This window comes from Topomyia yanbarensis, chromosome 2, assembly GCF_030247195.1.
Source record: "Topomyia yanbarensis strain Yona2022 chromosome 2, ASM3024719v1, whole genome shotgun sequence".
NCBI lineage: Eukaryota > Metazoa > Arthropoda > Insecta > Diptera > Culicidae > Topomyia > Topomyia yanbarensis.
In genome coordinates this window covers 431,572,895-431,590,246 of record NC_080671.1, presented here as the reverse complement: position 1 = coordinate 431,590,246, position 17,352 = coordinate 431,572,895, and the positions used below count along the sequence as shown (strand labels likewise).

At 40.7% G+C, this 17,352-nt stretch overlaps 3 protein-coding genes across 7 annotated transcripts; 2 read left to right on the top strand and 1 right to left on the bottom strand.

Moving 5' to 3' along the window:
* Positions 1–77: 77 nt before the first annotated feature.
* Positions 78–1,885, top strand: LOC131685458 (zinc finger protein 239-like). Its single transcript, XM_058969186.1, has 3 exons — positions 78–359; positions 423–1,197; positions 1,252–1,885. Exons 2-3 carry the CDS (start codon positions 484–486, stop codon positions 1,390–1,392), a joined length of 855 nt encoding a protein of 284 aa, XP_058825169.1. The 5' UTR covers positions 78–359; positions 423–483; the 3' UTR covers positions 1,393–1,885.
* A 56-nt stretch (positions 1,886–1,941) lies between these two features.
* LOC131685449 (gastrula zinc finger protein XlCGF8.2DB-like) lies at positions 1,942–4,525 on the bottom strand. Of its 2 annotated transcripts, XR_009304805.1 has the most exons (3): positions 3,529–4,525; positions 2,142–3,470; positions 1,942–2,078 (listed from the first exon to the last, which is right to left on the bottom strand). XR_009304805.1 is itself a non-coding variant. In XM_058969168.1 (2 exons), exons 1-2 carry the CDS (start codon positions 3,633–3,635, stop codon positions 2,459–2,461), a joined length of 1,119 nt encoding a protein of 372 aa, XP_058825151.1. In that variant the 5' UTR covers positions 3,636–4,525; the 3' UTR covers positions 2,041–2,458. The 2 variants fall into 2 exon arrangements, 1 of the variants encoding a protein (XP_058825151.1); XM_058969168.1 differs by having other exon boundaries at positions 2,041–3,470.
* LOC131685437 (zinc finger protein 260-like) lies at positions 3,413–9,729 on the top strand. Of its 4 annotated transcripts, none has more exons than XM_058969144.1 (3): positions 6,977–7,231; positions 7,414–7,764; positions 7,833–9,729. In XM_058969144.1, exons 2-3 carry the CDS (start codon positions 7,683–7,685, stop codon positions 9,584–9,586), a joined length of 1,836 nt encoding a protein of 611 aa, XP_058825127.1. In that variant the 5' UTR covers positions 6,977–7,231; positions 7,414–7,682; the 3' UTR covers positions 9,587–9,729. The 4 variants fall into 4 exon arrangements, with proteins under 4 accessions (XP_058825130.1, XP_058825127.1, XP_058825129.1 ...); XM_058969145.1 differs by having other exon boundaries at positions 6,979–7,231; positions 7,414–7,509; XM_058969147.1 differs by lacking the exons at positions 6,977–7,231; positions 7,414–7,764 and adding an exon at positions 3,413–3,486.
* Positions 9,730–17,352: the final 7,623 nt, after the last annotated feature.

The following is a 17,352-nucleotide window of genomic DNA, read 5'->3' as shown; positions in this document are numbered from 1 at the left end:
AAAATAAATATGTCAGTCAGTGTTGAATAGTGTGCGTATGGTGATTGGTGAGCGTGATGTCAACAAATTAATGTCAATAAGTGCAATTACGGAAGCTTGGAAAATTAGGGAGCCAATTGATCATGCTGAATTAATTAGTGATTAAAACAATGCATTTTCTACCAGTAAAACTGTTTGCAATTTCAGGATGGGGTGATGGACACAAAGACTGAAGTGGCTATATATAGTGTCATGTAGTGAAGTGTTATTCCTGACCTTATAAGTTTTTGGTAACAGCAGAAAATAGAAAAAAAATCTAGTTGAAATTTACCTGATAGGTACATCCAATAGGGATATCAATCAAAGTTCTTAAATATGTAGTAAGTACAATCTGAGATATCAAGGAAGGCATTAACTACATACTAATATTAATCATCTTACAGAAAACGCTTAAAATTCATAATTTATAGACAATAATACAGAATCGACGAAAAAGGCAAAGCAATGGATCTTTGTTTATTTGGCATCAGTTTGGAAGACAATCGAATATCTCAAAACCTAAATAGTAAGACAATAGAAGATATCATCCCTCAAATAGAAACAACCTCCTTCAAATGTGAATTCTGTGGTAAAGTTTTCTCCAACAAGATTAATCTCCGTAAGCACAGACAAATTCACACCAGCGATCGATCGCACAAGTGTGATCTGTGTGGCAAAGGATTCATAAAAAATAGCATTCTGCAGCAACATAGGCGAACGCATACCGGAGAACGACCGCACGTCTGTGAGGTGTGCGGCAAAGCGTTCACCGCAAGCATGAATCTGGCTGTACACAGACGAATACACACCAATGATCGGCGGTCTCGGTGTGACATTTGTGGTAAAGAATTTTTTAAAGCCAGTCACGTCAAGCGGCACCGAGCCATTCACACTGGAGTACGTCCGTACAGGTGCGATATCTGTGGTGGGCAGTTCATCGCCAATGCTGACCTGACACAGCACAAACGGACACACACCCGCGAACGGTCGGAGTTGTGCGATATTTGTGGTAAGGAATTTCTGCGGAGAAGTGACCTAACACACCACCGACGCATTCACACGGGTGAAAAACCGCACGAGTGTACGCTGTGCGGTGAACAGTTCTATCGTCAAAGTCATTTGGTGCGGCACCAGAAGAAACACGACCGGCTGGCAACGAAGCGGTCACTGGAGAAGATAGTGAGGATTATTGATTGAAACTGTTCGAATTGATTAATATCTATATTTTTGTAGGCATTCCCGGATACTGAGTTTGCTGGCAGTAAACTGAGACTTGGAACGAACACTGACGAGGAAAGTAGTGCATTTCAACCATTAGGATTGAAAAAAGAACTCTACGTTAACAGTGTTGAAGCTGTATATGGCAAGACATGAATGTACAATGTGTAAAAATTGACAATTGAAGCGAAGATATGTTGTAGCAATACAACCTATCGAACCAAAGATATTCGTGAAATAACACCGAGAAATTTCCACGATCGTCAGATTGAAACAACTCATTATTAGGGATATAAATGGACCACTAGGAATTTTCCAAATACTAACCAATAAAATGATTCTAGACATGCATTTACTTATTTTGTGATGTAGTAATGACTAATTGCAGTTGAGATTTGCAACCCATGTGTTTTAGTCAAACATTGTATTATTTATTATCAATCGCTTTAGATAAGCCTTTGTTTTTTAAAGTGAAAACAGGTTTAGCTCTAATTTATTTTGATAGGACAAATTGACCCATTGAAACTATATCTGGAATGGTGGTATTATCATGCTACCTCTGAATGATCAACTGCTCTGAGTTAATATAATTTGTATATAACGTTGGAGTATTAAATAAAGATAAATCCGTAACACGGTTCCCAATTCAGATAGCCCAACATTTAGGTACAAACAAATACGCCGAATCCAATTTGTAGTTATGAATCTCTTACCTTCTTGCATGCATCACTTTCTTCCGTATTTTTCCTTTGCGAATTATCCACGAATATCGCGTGTACATTCCGGCTAAAGCCGTCGTGATAGACTGCGTACTAACAGAATTCAAATTGAATCAATTGAAGCTAAATAATTAAACTCAGCATCAGAAACTCAGGTGGTGCAAAAGTTCGAAGCTACGGTCTTACCAAACTACGTACAGCTTTGACTTCCTCTACGTATGTATGTAAAATACCATACGTTCCTGATGAAATATATCTTATTCATTCATTCATGGTTAGTGTCGTTTAATTGGATAAATCACAGCATCCTTGAAAACAATCACTATTGTTTGGTCTCTTCTAATCCTTAGGGAGTCGACTATGCCATTGATCTTTTTTTTCGCTACAAATTGTGAATCTTTTTGCATCGCGCCAGTTAGTGAAATCCAATCTGGCGACCCTATCCAGAATACGAAGAGGTGATCCTTCACGTCATGACATACTCAGCATCCCAAGCATCAATACTAACCGCTTTCTAGCGTGAGCTTCCCTTTCCGCTTGCTGTGATGGCGCTTATGCTGCGTTAATGTATTGCCACTGACGAATTTTTTCCCGCACAGGTCACATTCGAACGGTCGTTCTCTAGTGTGGACACGTTCGTGTATATCAAGCACATACCTTTCCGAGCATCCTTTACCGCAGAACCGGCAAGAATAGGGCAGCTGCTTGGAATGGGTGCGGCTGTGTTTCGCCAAATGTCTACTGAGACGGAACACTTTACCACAGACGTCACATTTGTGCTCCTGGGGGACCCGATGAAGTTCGGCGTGTCTCGTGAGACAGTGACTGTAGTTGAATAGTGTGCCACACACCTCGCATTTGTATGGCTTTTCGGCGGTATGCGTTCGAATGTGGCAGACCAGTGTGCTCTGTTGGGAATATTCTTTGCCACAAATTTCACACTTGAAGGGTTTTTCGCCGGTATGAGTACGCATGTGCCCAAGAAGTTTGGACTGGCTTATACATTTTTGGCCGCAGACATCACATTTGAACAATGGTTCATCAGTGTGTATCTTCATGTGCATTTTCAGTGACGCCGCGTGGCGATATTCTCTACCACAAACGGTGCACCTTTGCATTTCTTCAGTGTGAACTTGCATGTGGTACTTCAAACTAGAGAGATGAATAAAGCCTTTACCGCATACCTTGCAGCTGCAACATTCTTCGCCGGTATGAATGCGCATATGGTCATCAAGGACATTTGAACGGCCAAAGTCTTTGCCACAAATAACGCAAGTGTATGGTTTCTCACCGGTATGGATGCGTTCGTGTATTGCTAGAATACTTTTATGCATAAACAATTTACCGCAAAATGCACACTTGTGTCGCCTCGCACTGTTGTGTATTCGTCGATGGTCGGCAAGCTGACGTTTGGAGGAAAACAGTTTATCACAAACCCGACAATGATTTTCGGTGCTGGTACCATCAGTGGTCGGTGTAGTGAGTTCAAATTGACGCTCTTCGCTAGGAAAATGGCTGAAAGCAAGTAAAGGTGTAGTGTTCAATCTATTAAAAATAATACACTATCAAAAACCTTCGTTTAATTTCTTGGCAATTTATGTCAAATTTTACCGCATCTATTACTAGATCTTTAAGAGCAATCGCTGTTTGGTTATAATTTTTGCAGGTTTCTTCGTTCATGTTAAATTTATCAGCATCCGGCCTTACTTGGATGATTTGTGATTATATAAGGTTATATAGTGAGTGGAAAACGTATTTTGTAATTAAACATATTCACAGATTCACACATTTGAAACGGATCAGAACGACTTCTAGTAAATTTTGATACAACATAAACCATGCACAATTTCAAATATAAATAATAATATTATGGTTTTAAGCAATGTTTTCTAAACTTAAAGAAGGTTCTAGCCTGGTGGTTAAAAAGTGATGTCACTACCCAGTGAGACGTCCAAAAAATTGTTTCAAAATCGTTCAACACGGGTCCAACGATGGACGTTTGTTGAACGGTTATTTGGACGTTGTCCAAATTGGTCCAACGAACGTCCTTCATTAGACGATTTTGAAACCAACCATTCGACACAGATCTTTCATTAGGGCCTAAGTCCCAATCTACTCAAATGGAGAAAAATCAGTTTCAATATTCGGCGATGCTTTTCTAAATGTAGTTTTTATTGTAGGTATACATTACTTTATGACCATGTTTTTCCGGAAGCATCATTGGTTAAACCTTATGACAATATAACAAAGAATTTAATTCCTATGTGCTTTTAGTGGGTAGAAACTAATAAAATGCTTACGCCCAATTTGCATCCCAGTCGTGATTTCGCCCTTCAGCAACCACCATTTGCGAAAGGGCTAAACTGTGTACATAATTTTCAGAAGGGCGCGGTAAATGGGCTAAACTGACTCTGTCTTGCTGGGTAGGACTGGGTAAATGGGCGAGCTTGACAGTATAAAGTTCTATGCAAACGATTTCACTCACACTACTTGGGGGTTTGTTTTCCTCCAGCTGTCATATATAAAACTGTCAGCCAAATTAAACATTTGAATTAGCTCTCGTAAAGTATTTCTCGAGTACTTATTCAAATGGACGTAAGTAACATTGAGAGCCTCTCTTTGTTTACTTTCTCTTTCGTTTATTACGACGTCATTACAACACTTTGTACTAATTTTCCAGTACATATCGAAAGCCGACGGTTTTTACTACAATATTATGCAAAGAGTAGAGTAGTAAATGTTGAAATGGCCGAGTAATGAACAGAAGAGAAAGACCTCAAAGAGAATCTCTCATTGTTACTTACGTCCATTTGAAAAAGTACTCGAGATTTATAATGGTGTTCTAATGCTCTATGTCGCTGTAAAACTTATTCGGGGGACGTATAATTCCGGTTGGTCGTATTCCATCATGAAAATAATCCGACCGAAAAGTTATTTTCGATTTCTTTTCCTCCATCTATGACAGATGGAGGAAAACAAACCGTTGAACACACTAATACAGTTACAGATTGTCAAGTACTCTATACTTTTTAATAGGGCTCAGCAAATGGGCGCATCACAGAGAACAGACATCCATCTTCAGCATTCAACTTGTGTAAAATGTCTAACGGTTTCGAAGGTAGTTGGGATATCCAAACCAGGTGCACTACTGTCGTTATGTTTTTTTGTGGCTGAGTTCGACAGAATTGACAGCGGTTATTCCTCTACCCAGTCAAACTAGTCCGGAACCGGTTCGGACTTCCATCATGAATTCCAGCTCAAATGCATCAACCGATAGTCAGAATCGGTTGTTTTCTTTGAGCAAGGTTCTATACTGAATCCAGTCAGGATTGCGAACCGGAATGGATTTGACGGATAGTTGGGATAGGTTGGTGTGGCGGCGCTAGTGTGTATCGTATATTAATTCAAATGTTTACACACGTTTTTTAAATATTTTTGTTCGATCATGGATGTCTGTTCTCTGTGGGCGCATAGAAACCGAATGTAAATGAAAGGGCGCGTGCATCTTTTCTTCGAATTACATGAAAATATCGAAATATTCGAATGTTTATGTGCAACAACTATCGACTAGACATGATCATAGTAGATATTGCTTATCATTTATATAATAGAATTGAACCCATTTTAACTAATTTTCACCTCAATCTTGTAGTATTTTTGTCGCATAATGTCATAAAAGCGAAAACGCAGTTTGTTTACATTAGCGATTTAAGCCCTAATGAAAGATCTAGTCGGTCCAACTAACGAATCAAATTCGTTAGTTGGACAGATCTGTGGCCCAACCAGCGAATCACGACTGTATCCATGGCACTTAAATATTCAGACACGTCGTCGACGCCTCAACAAGGGGGTAGCAGAAGCATACGACGTTTAAGTTCATCGGTTCACGGTTGCTGAACCATAGTTTTTCAATCATTTATGTAGGACCTAGTAATCTTGAGTTTATCTTTGGAGGTATAACCGCTGTCAATTCAGCCGAACTCAGCCACTAAAAACATGACGACAGTAGTGCACCTGGTGAAGATATCCCAACTACCTTCGAAACCGTTAGGGATTTTTACACAAATTGAATGATGGAACGAAAGATGGACGTCTGTTCTCTGTGATGAAAGCATTTTTCCTCATAACTGATCTTGTACTCTTTTGTATTAGACGTAATAAATTTAACTCGTTGAAATCTATTTCACGCGTGTTCAAGATTCCTTCGATCGAAGTTTCCCTTTTTCACTGCTTCTCGGGTTGTCGGTTTCCGTCAGATGGGACTTCTCCCATAATTGGTAGTAACGTGGCTGAGCTGTGTCAAGAAGCCTCGCCACCCTTGACTGTTTACATAAGTTTTATTAATATATTTGTTTGATCATGGATATCTGTTCTGTGACGTAGGCGATTATCAGAAAAAAGGAGGATGTCGTATCACCTGTCCCCGAGGACATCTCTAAAAGGCATGTTTGTCACTGTAACTTATACGCGAACCGCTCTGGGTAAATTTACACTTACGAGAAGCAAAGAAGTGAGAAAGAGAAAACATAACACTCGCGATACTTTAGTGACGAATGCCAACTTGATTTAAAACCGTTTTTTTAGTTCACTTACGTCGCCTTTAAGAGAGCGTATGCCCAGTTAAACTCATTCCGGAACCGGTTCGGATTTCTGAATGGAGTCATTATGGATTCCAAATCAAATGCAACAACCGATTCCGACTCAGAATCGGTTGTTGCATTTGATTTGGAATCCATAATGACTCCATTCAGGATTCCGAATCAAATTCCGAATGGGTTGACCGGGTGTGCGCTTTCCGTACAGCTCGTTAATTTGACAGATGCGCTAGTTTTCAAAACGGTGCACCCAACAAAATTTTGAAAAGCTTGAATAAAGAAGTTTCGTCGTTTTACAAAAAATAACTTAAAATAACACTCCAATTAATGAAAAATGTCATTTCAAATTAGTATGATTTTCGCGACATTTGGAATTACACGCCATAAAAACACGCATTGTTTACATTTTGCAGCTTACGTTCAATTGAAAAAGTACTCGAGCATGTCGTGAACGCTGACGTCGGCTCGTGTTTCTCGATTGTTTACCTATTTTGGTTTCCAACATTAGCAAACCGTGTGTTCTGTCGTACCCATCTATGCTACATTGCTATCAGTGCAAGTATTTTAAACATCAAATATCTCAAAGAAATAATTGCTAAATTGGGATATTTATTACTTGTTTTTAACTACATTAAGGTTAACGCTAGGCTATATGGTTGGTGATTTTCAAGTTGTTCTGTAGTAAGTAGTAACCATGATATCAATAAGTGAAGAACTTTGAGTGTCAGTGAGTCTTTGGTCTCAGACTCTTGCTATATCATTCCCTAAGTAGAAAATGGGTTTAAAACCGTCTTTATGCATGAAGGGCACGAAAACTAATTATAATGAATCCAGGCGTTTACGTTTCGACTTCGTCTTTACAGAACTACGGCACTTGACTAATGAACCGGGCTGACGCTAGTCCAAAATTGGAAACACTACTGGAGAAGACTTCAACGATTTCTAACTTACGATGTCCCGTAAGTGAAGAGGTTCTATTTGCTGATGCTGATTTGCTGATACTGCAATCGAACCTTGTTTTCAATCAGCAAGCGAATGTGTAGCAAAATGCTATATTACTCCCTAAGGAGACAATTGGTTTAAACCCGTCTTTGTGCCTTTAGGGCACAAAACACAAATATAATTAGTCTAGATGTTTGCGTTTCGGCTTCGTCTATTCAGAATCACGGAACTTGATCAGTGCACCGGGCTGACGCTAGTCCACTACACTACTTGTGAACACACTAAACGAATTCTAACTGCAACGCTCCAGTCTAAACTTTTATTTTTTAATTTGTTGTAGATGCTGAAAACATGTTTAAGGCCGAAACTCCAATAGATGACTGTGATAGCGACGATACACATGACATCGAAGAAGTAAATGAATGCCAGATTCAATTTGAGGCCGAAGATTGCAAAATATTCGAAGAATCCTGTATAGGAACTGGAAGCGCCGAGTTAAACGAAGAAGTGGTTGATAAAGAAGAACCTGAAAACAAGTCATACTCGTGTGAAGTATGTAACCAAAAGTGTCGAAATAAGCGGAGTCTAAAAAGGCATTACCGATGCGTTCACGAAAACGCAGCCAAGTTTAGTTGTAACATATGTGGTAAGAGTTATTGGACCGTTAGCGACGTAACAAGACACAAACGAGTTCACACTGGTGAAAAGCCATACAAATGTAACGTCTGCGATAAATCTTATTCGTGCAACCAGACTCTTACAGAGCATATAAGCGTGCACACAGGTGAAAAACCATTTAACTGTGACATTTGCGCAAAAAGTTTCAGTACCCAGCGAAGACAGAAACAGCACATGCGAACACATACCGATGAAAAAATATTTAAATGTGACATCTGTACCAGAAGCTTTAGTAAAATTGAAAACCAGAGGCAGCATATGCTAACACATACTGGAGAAAAACCTTATAAATGTGACATATGCGACAAAAGTTTCCGCTTTCCCACCAGTCTAATTAAGCACACTCGACTTCATGCAGGTGGGCTGAAGTGTGACATTTGTGACAAGATATTTTCGTTTCATCATCAACTTGTCGAACATCTTCGTACCCATACCGGCGAAAAACCATTTAAATGCGACATTTGTGGCAAAGAATTTGCAATTCGAAAAGGTTTCCTGACTCATAAGCGGCTTCATAAAGACGACCGACCTTATGATTGCCATTTATGCAAGGCAGCGTTTATCCAGCCCGCAGGACTTAAAACTCACATGTTGGTTCACACTGGGGAAAAGCCGCATACTTGTGATATCTGTGGGAAAGGCTTTAAACTTAAAAACGCCCTGAACAAACATTTACGTGTACACACAGGCGAAAAACCGTTCAAATGTGATATCTGCGGTAAGCAGTATATTGTGCGAAGAGACTTAACTATTCATCGGCGGATCCACAACGACGACCGACCATTCAAGTGCAAAATATGCGAGTCGGCATACACCCGCGCCGTAACGCTTAAAGCCCACATGGTGATTCACACGAATGAGCGATCACATACTTGCGATATCTGTGGGAGACACTTCTCCAGAAAAAATTCTCTGAACCTTCATATGCGCATTCATACTGGCAAAAATTTATTCCACTGTGACCTCTGCGGTAAAGGATTTACCGTCAGAGCCAATTTATTGATTCATCAGCGAAACCATAACAACGATCGACCATATAAATGCGATATATGTAATTCAGCTTTTACCTCGTCTACCTCGCTCAAACAACACATGTTGGTCCACACAGATGAACGGCCATTTACGTGTGAAATATGTGGGAAAGGGTTCGTCAGAAAATATCAACTTCTAAGTCACATGCGTGTACATGCAGAAGGAAACATTTACAAATGTAATGATTGTGGCAAAAGCTCCAGTCATAAGCGTTTTAACAAGACGCACAAGTGTTCACTCACCGCGAGCACAGTCTGTGCCGTAACAACGAATAAGGCTTACTCCTGCCGCATATGTAGCAAAGAGTACATCAGGCCTGAACAACTTGAGGAGCACATGAATACGCATGACGGAATAACTTCGGATATTGGCGTTTCACCATAGCTGGAATCAATTTCGGAAATATCCGATTCAAAGAAAGAATTTGACTGATTACGATGTTAGATATAAGAATATTTTTCAGTAAGTTTTCGGGCTATTGAATTAATTATGAAGTTAAATTGTCGAATTGAAAAACCTAAATAAATGACAATGGATATTATGGCGTTTTCTTTTCGACTGAACAGTAAGCTTGCTTCAAGCTGCTCTCCGGCGAGTAGGAAAGAAATCCAAAAGGATGCCCAAATCACATTCTTGCGAATCATTAACACAGGTATAATATTATATTGTTGGTCGTGGAGTTTGTCGAATGGTAGCCCTCAGCTTTGTTGCGCTCTCTTCGGGCAGTCTCCGACAGTGAATCTGCCCTACTCCGACTGAGAGTATCCTGGCGGCGGAATTTCTCCCGATACCGTTACCCGTTTCTTAGAGCAATTTAACTTTATCACGAGCCTACCACAATCCGACGGAGAGGGTTGCGGACTTTTTCCAAACACCGAATTTTCGTTGTTCCTGCGATTGCCCATTCATGTTATTCCCATCTGCTGCTGCCGCTAGCACGCTGTTCGACCCGTGTAACTTCTGGTTGGCACTAATGGCGGAACCTGTCGAGACGTGAACCGATCCGGAAATATCGACCAATTTGACTTACATCCGAACATACAGCCACCCCCACAGGGGCTGTTCGCTGACTTGGTACTCGTTCATATTCTTCTGCTAGCTGGTGTTGCTAACTGGATATTCGTTTTACCACTTTTGCGTAACGATATGAACTTTGCTTTGTCATCATCGGTTCTAAAGTTACGCCCGAGAATAAAAGGCGCAAAAAGTGTACGCTGTTTTTTGTTCCATCGTTACACGCGAAATTCGTAAAGTCCACTCGAATCACGTTTATTCCGTCGATCGTTTATCCGTTTTGAATCCGATCTGCGATCGTTGATTTACGCCCAAAAGTTTCGACACATTTCAGCCACGATATTCTCTACGCTAACTAGAGGCATCTCCTTTTGCGCCACTGCAAATCTAAGGCAGACGAGGACTACTCCGGTTTTCCCTCGACATTTTACTTCTGAATCGAAAGAACTGACTTTATGGGTGTGACTTCACCTTCCTCTTTCCGCTGAATCCCAATCTGGCTGCCATTTGTTCATTGAGTCAGTTTTCAGTGTTTTCCGAATTCCACCTATAGCATTCCCTACCACTTATTTTTTTAGCGGTCTGATAGGACTGCAGCTTATAGCTTAAGAGATCTCAGTCCGTCCCGTGAGACAAAATTTGCAAAATCGGACGAATTAACAACTTCCTGCCAAGTAAACGCCGGTCCTCGGAAGGAGGACTAAACTTTGCGCTTGTGTGTCTCGAAGTGTGTAACATCAAAGTCCTCTATTTTGTCTAGTCCAAAGTATCCTGCTCCTAAAAACGCATGCTAAGTCGTCAGCGATGCAATTAAAACTTCGCATTGATTTCGCTTCTGTTTTGTTCCTGATATCCTCTTGGGTCTGAAGCGGATCAATCGACTATTAAGTAAATCAGAGAGCTCTGTCAACCGTAATATTCACGAATACTAAATTCTCTCCAGCTATTCTACGAGTCATTCTTTCTGTTCTAATATGTATCAATGATTGCTTAAATGATTGTTGCATCGGATTGCATTATCCTGTTATAACACCACTATGCTTCTTTAACCCTAGAACCCCAGAGAACAGACATCCCTGATCGAACAAAAATATTCAAAAACCTGTTTTAATCCACCTAGAGGTGCAATTGTGCCTTTCTCATTTCTCCAAATTATGTTTTAATAGCTGGTTCGTATTATTATAACATTATGGAAATGTTTTTCATTCTTATTACACTTGGTAAGTATATATAAGAGCACCTTTTTGTATTCATCGCAGTATCGGTTTGAATCGGAGTTTTCTATGTGATTGCACTCCACAACCCGTAACTCCGGAGCCGGAAGTCGGATGGAGATGGAATTTAATATCAGTTTCCGGGGACGCAACTCCTTTCAAGTTGATCAAATCGATCTAGCCATTTTCGAGAAACCAATATAACCGTTATTCTGAATTTGGATGCTTCCGGATCCGTCGTTGGTGGCCAACGCGACTTTGAATGACTGTTGGTGACCTAGATCTACAAATTCAACAGTTGTGTTTACATTTTGGAAAAAAAATCACCTTTTTACATTCATCACAGAATACGTTAGAATCGGGATTTGCTGCGTGATCGTACGTATCACCCTGTAATTCAGGCACCAGAACTCGGATCCACACAAAATTCAATAGCAGCTGATGGACCTTTCATTTAAAATCAAGTTTGTCAAAATCGGTTCAGAAAATTCTGAGAAACCGATGTGGACAAATCAACAAATTTTGTTTTGTAACCATACTCTTCAACTCGTAATCCGGAACAAGATGTCGGTTGAAAATGAAATTCAATAGCAACCTATGGGAATATTATACCTTTCATTTGAATCTTAGTTTGTAAAAATCGGTTCAGCCATCTCCGAGAAACCGATGTGGACATTTTGTTAACAAATCCGCACATACACACACATACATACATACATACACACAGATATTTTGTGATCTCGGCGAACTGAGTCGAATGTTATATGAGACTCGGCCCTCTGGGCCTCGCTTAGAAAGTCGGTTTTTGGAGCAATTGCATAACCTTTCTATATGAGAAAAGCAAAAGAATAATATTTAATTAGCTTAATCAGCATGAGTTCAATGTTATCTCCATGTGATTATATTTTGAAATGTTGGTGGAATGGGTTTGAAAGTGGAGGGAATGGGGGGTGAGTAGAGTGGGAGTGGAGGATGCGTCAGAAATCCTTCATCTTCTTTCGGTATACGGGGTGGATGAAGGAAATGCAGGCGTGAGGGTGGTCCAAGGGGAGGGGAGTAATGAAGGACGGAGGTGTAAGGTCAATGCGGGGGAGGGGCGGCGACGCAATGCTCAACTGCATATTTTGCCTTCCATTTGAGACTTGGTTTGAGAAAATCGGTTCAGTCATCACTGAAGAGCCGATATGACTTTAATTGTGGAATATGCCCGGAATTCCGGAATCGTCGATAGTGGACATATATTCAAAGAATGTTTGATTGGCAATCAGTGATCTAGATCTGCGATTAGAAGTAATTTGGTGACCATTTCAATAGTTTTTAGCCTCTGAGGTATTACGATTGTACCGATTTATATGGGAAATTCCAGTGTATACTTACTAACACCCCTGTACCTCCGGAAGCAAGAGTCAGAACCGAATGAAATTCAGCAGCAGTCAATGGTATTACTGTATCTTTCATTTGAAATCAAGTTTGTAAAAATCGGTAGAGAATTCGTTGGGGAATGGGTGTGATATTAGCTTAGGAACTTGGCGGGTTCCCCGGGGGCGTCATGAACCGTCATAGGTGGCCAATGTGGTCAAAGCTGCTTTGATTGATCATTAGTGATCCAGACCCGCAAACTAGAGTAATGTTACAGCTATATTAATATGTTTTACATCATTTGAACATCATGGTGGTACCAGTTTATATGGGAATTTGCTGCGTGACCGCACTCTTCAACCCGTAACTTCGGAACCGGAAGTCGGATCAACTAAAAATTCAATAGCAGCTTATGGGAGCGTTATACCTTTCAGATGAAACTAAGTTTGCAAAAATCGTTTCAGCCATCTCTGAGAAAATTGTGAGTTTAAATGACACACACATACACACACAGACATTTGCCGATTTCGACGAACTGAATCGAATAGTGTATGACACTCGGCCCTCCGGTCCTCGGTTAAAATGTCGATTTTTACAGTGATTGCATAGCCTTTCTTTATGTGAGAAAGGCAAAAACGTGTGTAAACATTTGAATTAATATACGACAAACACTAGCGCCGCCACGCCCAACTATTCGTCAAATTAATTCCGGAACCGGTTCGAAATCCTGAATGGATTCAGCATGGAACCTTGCTCAAAGAAAACAACCGATTCCGACTATCGGTTGATGTTTTGAGCTGGAATTCATGCTCGAAGTCCGAACCGGTTCCGGACTAGTTTGACTGGGTAGAGGAATAAACGCTGTCAATTCAGTCGAACTCAGCCACGAGAAAACATGACAAAAGTAGCGCACCTGCCCACTGAGACGTCCAAAAAATTGTTTCAAAATCGTTCAACACGGGTCCAACGATGGACGTTCGTTGAACGGTTATTTGGACGTTGTCCAAATTGGTCCAACGAATGTCCTTCATTGGACGATTTTGAAACCAACCGTTCTTAGAGGGTGGTTTAGATATCCCAACTACCTTCGAAACCGTTAGAGATTTTACACAAGTTGAATGTTGAAGATGGACGTCTGTTCTCTGTGATACTAGGTTATATCACAGAGCACAGACGTCCATCTTCATCATTCAACTTGTGTAAAATCTCTAACGGTTTCGAAGGTAGTTGATGGGATATCTAAACCAACGTTGTCTAAACGTTGTCAACGATTACTCTTCTACCCAGTCAAACTAGTCCGGAACTGATTCGGACTTCCAACATGACTTCCAGCTCAAAGCATCAACCGATAGAGTCGGAATCGGTTGTTTTCTTTGAGCAAGATTCCATGCTGAATCCATTCAGGATTTCGAACCGGTTCCGGAATGGATTTGACGGATAGTTGGGATAGGTTGGTGTGGCGGCGCTAGTGTTTATCGTATATCAATTCAAATGTTTACACATGTTTTTTAAATATTTTTGTTCGATCATGGATGTCTGTTCTCTGTGGTTAGGGTAAGGTGGGGCAAATCCGACCGTTGGGTAAACCCGACCCCCCTCTGTTATCGAAAATCGGAAGCACTACGCGAACTCATATCAATGCTGTCGTGTAGAGCATCGAGAATAATCATAATGGTGGCATGACAGCATTTTTTTAGTCTACATTGAGATGCTCAAGCGACAATAAGTGCATTTTTACAACTTTTGATTTGATTTTTGTGCATCATTGACTTCAAGATATTTCTTATTGTTAAAGTGATAGCATAAAAAATGTAAGTGGATTTAAATTCTTTGATTTAAGTCCTTCAAAATGCATAGATGAATTTAGGCCAACTTTTTTCATATTTTTTTTATCGCGTCGTAATGAAAAATGACGTGGTGGGGCAAATCCGACCTCTAAATAGTGGGGTAAATCCGACCGCTTTTTGCTAAGAAAATGTTTATTTATCAATTTGAAAAATATTTTTATTGTTATTATTTATTATTTTTTCGCACAATGGTTCATAATTACAAACTAGAAACACAAAAGCGTGATGAATATAGTATTCGTCAAGCAATTGCTCCGATGCAAATGGGAATATTTTTATGTGCTACTGCTCGTGATTTTGACATTCCAAGGCTGACATTAAACTCCATTTTCTTCATGTTACAATTGAATAACATAACATTCATCGATTTATCATTGAACAACCATAAAATTTGGGTAATATCTACTAAATCAACCAAAAACATAGGCGGTCGGTTTTTGAAATCAGCAAAAATGAACTTTTTCGTAAAATGCTTTTATCTCCTAATTGTCTAATGATGCAAATAAAATGCTATATACAGAAAGTTGCCCAGACGTCTAACCTTTAATTTGGTATATAAAATGACTTGATCTGATGTAAAATGAGCATTTTACGGCCAAAACCATTTACTAGGTCGGATTTGCCCCACCTTATCCTATATATAAATAAAAAAAATCGATTTACATTTTTGTTCCGTTGTAGATTTTGGAGGCATGAAGGACTGAATCATAAGTACATCGATATTACAAGGAAAGTTTTTGTTAACAAATAAAACTGTTGTAAATTCAACGTTTGTACGATCAATTTCGATATTACTTTCTGTTCGGGTGATCATGATCGTCCCCCTTTTTTGACTGGGATATCTCATAAAACGAGTTGATCTAAGAGAAGAGAAGACAATCGCGTAGCCAATATGATCAAGTCCTAACCTCAATATTGAACCAGCTTCTGATTGGTCGTTTTGCCAGTCAAGAGCGTTCATAATATTTTCAAACGGGATGAAAAACAGTGCTGTTGAATTTATTTTGGTTACATTTCATATACAGTTCGTGGGGCATTACATAGTTCGTGGGGCAGTACCAGGCGGGTTTCATGAGCGAACGATCTACCACGGACCAGGTGTTCGCTCTTCGTCAAGTACTGCAGAAATGCCGCGAGTACAATGTGCCCACACATCATTTGTTCATCGACTTCAAAGCCGCATACGACACTATCGATCGAGATCAGCTATGGCAGATTATGCACGAGTACGGATTCCCGGACAAACTGACGCGATTAGTGAAGGCGACGATGGATCGGGTGATGTGCGTAGTACGTGTCTCAGGGACGCTCTCGAGTCCCTTCGAATCACGCAGAGGGTTACGGCAAGGTGATGGTCTCTCGTGTCTGTTATTCAACATCGCGCTGGAAGGTGTAATAAGAAGAGCAGGGATCGACACGAGTGGTACGATTTTCACAAAGTCCGTTCAGCTACTTGGCTTCGCCGATGACGTTGATATTATTGCACGAAACTTTGAGAAGATGGAGGAAGCCTACATCAGACTGAAAAGAGAAGCCATGCGCGTCGGACTTGCCATCAACACCTCGAAGACAAAGTACATGATAGGAAGAGGTTCACGAGAAGAGAATGAGAACCGTCCGCTTCGAGTTTGCATCGGTGGCGACGAAATCGAGGTGGTTGAAGAGTTCGTGTACTTGGGCTCACTGGTGACTGCCGACAATGACACCAGCAGAGAGATTCGTAGACGCATCGTGGCAGGAAATCGTGCTTACTTTGGCCTCCGCAAGACACTTCGGTCGAACAGAATTCGCCGTCGTACGAAGTTGACCATCTACAAGACGCTGATTAGACCGGTGGTTCTCTACGGGCACGAGACCTGGACCATGCTCGTGGAGGACCAACGCGCACTTGGTGTCTTCGAACGGAAAGTGCTGCGTACCATCTACGGTGGAGTGCAGATGGAAGACGGCACATGGAGACGGCGAATGAACCATGAGCTGCATCAGCTGTTGGGGGAGCCGCCCATCTGTCATACCGCGAAAATCGGACGACTACGGTGGGCCGGGCACGTAGCCAGAATGTCGGACAATAGCCCGGTGAAAACGGTTCTCAATTGCAATCCGACCGGTACAAGAAGACGTGGCGCGCAGCGAGCACGATGGATCGACCAGGTGGAAGACGATTTGCGGACCCTTCGCAGACTGCGTGGCTGGCGACGCGCGGCCATGGACCGAGTAGAATGGAGGAATCTTTTGTATACGGCACAGGCCACTTCGGCCTTAATCTGTTAATAAATAAATAAATAAATAAAAATACATTTCATATACATGAACATTTCATGCAAATTGAATAAATACTCTGAATGACGATATAACTACGTGTATTGTTAAGAAAGACACAAATAAACTTAAAATTCAATTATTAAATGCAGCTAGTATTGTGAATTCTTGACTGAGCGTCGATATTTGAGGTACAATTATTTTCAGCAATAGGGATCTTTAGGGGTGTGCGGGTTAAGGCATATTCTGATGCAGATTAGTACCGTGAGTTAATATCTCAGTCCTTTTTCAATTTTTTGGCCCGAAACTATTGAAAAAAACATTTTTTAGTTTGTTTCCTTTTAGGACAATAACACATCCAAACCCATGCGACTTGCACGGCCCTATAGGTTGCCTTATCAGATCTACCATAGTTTGCAGATGAAACTTGGGATGGCAGGTTGCTAGCGGATTGACA